Here is a 4239-nt window from a genome sequence, read left to right on the forward strand (position 1 = left end):
ACTTCTTGGACGCGGAAGGGGATTGAACGAAGATATTTCCATGTTGAGGTCAGCAACAAAGCTTACTCTTTGATCTTGTTTTGCTGCAGCTTTGCAATTTTTCGCATATGTTGATGTCGAAGTAGCCAAGAAGTGTGCACGTTTTACTATCAGCTTTGGTAGGTACTCTCTGCCGTAGCAAGAATTTCGTGTCAAAACTTGCAAATAAATGCAGTGTGTGTGTTCTTGTGTTTTCCAAATGCAGGTTGCCAAATCTCTGAATAAGGAGTAGAGTACCCCCATCAAAATCCGAGATACGTATCAGTTTGTTCTCTCGCAGCAATGATGTCGACAATACTGCGGCTCGTAGTCGCGTTCTTGCTGCCGTTCCTTGCCATCGCCTCCGCATTTGATCCCTTCCACCAGAACATGCCGCAAATGGATCCAAAGATGGCGATGGGAGGTGGTCAGCCTCCCTTCATCCCGCACGAGTACGTCCGCTCCGCCGACGTCAAGCGGCAATGCCGGCCGGTGCTCTCCTCCGCCACCGAGCTCACGTTCGACGCCAACCGCGCCAACGCGCTCATGCCGGAGCTGACGTTCGTCAAGGGGGACTGGAAGCAGGACGACGGCGGCGTGCCGCTGCTGCCGTTCGACGGCACCGACGTGTCGAGCGACAACGCGGCGCCGGACCCGCTGCAGCTGGCCTCGTTCATGCTCACGCACGTCGACGTGGGGCGCCGAGGGAAGACGGCCCTCAACGTCAGCGGCGTGCTCGGCGTCGCCGTCTCCCGCAACGGCACCGGCCCGGTGATGGGGCCCTACGTGTCGCCCGAGCTCAAGGTGTGGCCCGGGAGCACCGAGCTTAAGATCCTCTTCGAGGGCGTGTACACCGAGAACGGCGACGGCGAGAGCGTGCTCTGCATGGTCGGCAACGCCCTGCTCCCGAGGCGCGGTAGCGACGCCGGCAACCCGTGGGACTGGGCCAAGAACACCGGCCGCGACAGCTTCCAGCCGCCGGTCACCAAGGACGAAAACATACTGCTCGTGCTCCGGTACCCGATGACGCTGACGCTGACGACGCGCGCCGTGCGCGGCGAGCTGACGAGCACGAACGCCAAGTCGGACGTCGCGTACTTCGACGCCGTGCACCTGCTGTCGCAGCTGGGCGCCTACTCCAACTACAAGTTCGGCTCCGAGAAGCTCGTGGACAAAGCGTGCAGCGCGCACCCTTACCGCGACGACATCCTCGGCGGCGGCCGGGGCCTGTACAAGGGCAACTCCTTCTGCGGCATCCTCGACCGGTTCACGTCGGAGGACGTGCTCGCCGTCGTCCCGAACTGGCGGTGCAACTCCACGGACGCGGTCTGCCGAAGGCTCGGGCCGTTGGAGACGGACAAGGCGATCAACGCGACGGATGGTGCCTTCACGGACGTGAGCATCGTGATGCAGGACGTCCGGTGCGAGCCGAGGAACGCCCCGAGCGGCGAGAGCTCGGCGAGGGTGTCGGCCGTGTTCCGCGCCGTGCCCCCGTGGGAGCACAAGTACTCGGCGGGCAAGCGGAGCGGGCTCAGCGGCATGACCCTCTCGACCGAGGGAGTGTGGCGCGCGTCCACGGGGCAGCTCTGCATGGTGGGCTGCCTCGGCGTCGGCGCCAAGGCGTGCCACTCCCGCGTGTGCCTGTACGTGCAGTCCACCTTCACGGCCACGCGCCGCAGCCTCACAGTGGGGCAGATCACCCGCGTCGACGGCAGCGGCGGCGTCGCCCACTTCCCGCTCACGATCAAACGCACCGTGCACCCGATGGAGCTCTGGAACCGGTTCGGAGTCTCCGGCGGCGCGCCACTGAGCATGGCGTACAACTACACGAAGGTGAGGCAGGCCAGCGAGTTCCTCAGGCGCAGTGAGACGTTCCAATTAGGGGCCGCCCTCGCCAAGTCGCTCCTGAGCTACCCGAAGAAAGACGACAGCCTCACCGACGACGCGATGGGCCTGTCCAACCTCGCTGGCGACCTCACCCTCCATGTCCCGGCCGTGCCGGACCCGTTCCCTCGTGAACGGTTCGAGCGGCCGTTCTTTCAGCTGGAGGTGCTCTCGCTCGGATCACTCGTCGGCCGTACATCGCTGGCGGCGAAGGCTGTGGACTTTCCCGGAATGCCCGGCGAGCTCGGAGGGGGTAAAGCATCTTCTTGGACGTCGTCGCAGCCAGAGTCCACGTCGACGACGTCGCCGCAGCTAGCAGAGTCCTCTCTCCTCAACGTGTCTGCGGAGCTCTCGCTTTCCGGGAGCCCTTATGCGAACGTGTCGAGAGTATTCTTGGAAGGCGTGTACAATCCGGTGAATGGCCGGATGTACCTGATCGGCTGCCGAAGCATTCAGGCGACTCGGCAAGCCTTCCCGACGCTGAAAGAGGTCGAGGACGGCATGGACTGCTCGATCGAGATGAGGGTGGATTACCCGCCGACGACGGCGCGGTGGCTGATCAACCCCACGGTGAAGGTGCACATCGCCAGCACGCGCGACCCCGGCGACCCGCTGCACTTCAACGCGACGAAGCTCCAGACGCTGCCGATCATGTACCGGGAGCAGCGGCAGGACATCCTGTCCCGGCGCAGCGTCGAGGGGATCCTCCGCATCGCGACGCTGGCGGCGGCCATCGCCGTGGAGCTGAGCCAACTGATGTACATCAAGGCGAACACGGACGTGATGCCGTACGTGTCGCTGGTGATGCTGGGCGTGCAGGCGGTCGGATACAGCGTGCCCCTGATCACCGGCGCCGAGGCCCTGTTCGCCCGCATCGCCGCGGGCTCCGACGACGTCGCCGTGCCGCCGTGGTACGAGGTGGACAAGAGCAGCCTGTACTGGACCATCGACTGCATCGTCAAGATCCTCATCCTCGCCGCGTTCCTGCTGACGCTCCGGCTGGCGCAGAAGGTAGCGCGGTCGCGCATCCGGCTGCTCACGCGGTCGCCGCTGGAGCCCGGACGCGTGCCGAGCGACCGGAAGGTGCTCGTCTACAGCCTCGGAGCGCACCTGGTGGGCTTCGCGGTGGTCCTGGCGGCGCACTACGTGAACGTGTACAGCCGGCCGGTGCGGGACGACGGGTCGTACATGGACGCGCGCGGGAAGACGCACGCGCTGCGGGAGTGGGCGGTGACGCTGGAGGAGTACATTGGCATGGCGCAGGACTTCTTCCTGCTCCCGCAGGTGATCGGCAACGTGGTGTGGCGGATCAACTGCAGGCCGCTGAAGAAGAGCTACTACGTCGGCGTGACGGCGGTGCGGCTGCTGCCGCACCTGTACGACTACATCAAGGCGCCGGCCATCAACCCCTACTTCGCCGAGGAGTACGAGTTCGTGAACACGAACCTGGACTTCTACTCCCGGTTCGGCGACGTGGCGATCCCGCTCGTGGCCGTCGCTCTGGGCGCCGCCGTGTACGTGCAGCAGCGGTGGAACTACAAAATCATCAGCAAGACCGTGAAGACGCAGCAGAAGAAGCTGCAGCACCTCGGGTCCAGGGTGTACGAGCGGCTGCCGTCCATGTCGTCGGGGAACTTCGAGGCCGAGCTTGTGTCCGGCGTCAACGAGGGCGTGGGCTTGCGGAGGGACACCAGCTTGAGCTGAACCATCGTCCGTTGATCAGCTAGCTAGCTCGTTTTGCTTTACCCTTTTTTGTGTGTGTGATGCTCTTTGTTTTTGTTTTTCGTTTCCTCCTTGTCTTCACAACAGAAAATGTGTGTACTAATATTAGTAGCTCAATAAAATCTCTCTTTTAATACTTATATAAAATTTTATCTGTTTATGTAGAAAGTTTTGGTCCACTGGCTATGCAGTGAACATGTAGTCATGCTCATACGAACTGCATGCCAAATCGGCATGGCATGTCTTATAGACTGTGAAGGACGCTGAGGTGATTTACAACGTCCTTCCAAATATTCTTTGACAGTACAGCACGCTGGCTGGCTCACTAGTTAGGCCCCGTTTAGATCCAAAATTTTTTGGATTTTGGCTACTGTAGCACTTTCGTTTGTATTTGACAATTAGTGTCTAATTATGGACTAATTAGGTTCAAAAGTTTCGTCTCGCGATTTCTCATCCAACTGTGCAATTGGTTTTTTTTCGTCTACATTTAGTACTCCATACATGTGCCGCAAGATTCGATGTGACGGATACTGCGTAAAAATTTTTGGAATCTAAACAGGCCCTTAGTTAGAGACTTAAAGCAGGGGATGACAACTTTGGCACTGTGGTAGCTAG

At 60.6% G+C, this 4239-nt stretch overlaps 1 protein-coding gene across 1 annotated transcript; it reads left to right on the plus strand.

Moving 5' to 3' along the window:
- The first annotated feature begins 321 nt into the window (after window positions 1-321).
- Window positions 322-3606, plus strand: LOC136457621 (uncharacterized). The gene has a single exon (XM_066457646.1). The coding sequence runs from the start codon at window positions 322-324 to the stop codon at window positions 3604-3606; it is 3285 nt and encodes a 1094-aa protein (XP_066313743.1).
- Window positions 3607-4239: the final 633 nt, after the last annotated feature.

Source organism: Miscanthus floridulus, chromosome 6 (genome assembly GCF_019320115.1).
Source record: "Miscanthus floridulus cultivar M001 chromosome 6, ASM1932011v1, whole genome shotgun sequence".
Lineage (NCBI taxonomy): Eukaryota > Viridiplantae > Streptophyta > Magnoliopsida > Poales > Poaceae > Miscanthus > Miscanthus floridulus.

What these genes read in the sequence shown, in the direction of transcription:
- LOC136457621 (XM_066457646.1), top strand. Translation starts at nt 322, where the DNA reads ATGATGTCGACAATACTGCGGCTCGTAGTCGCGTTCTTGCTGCCGTTC.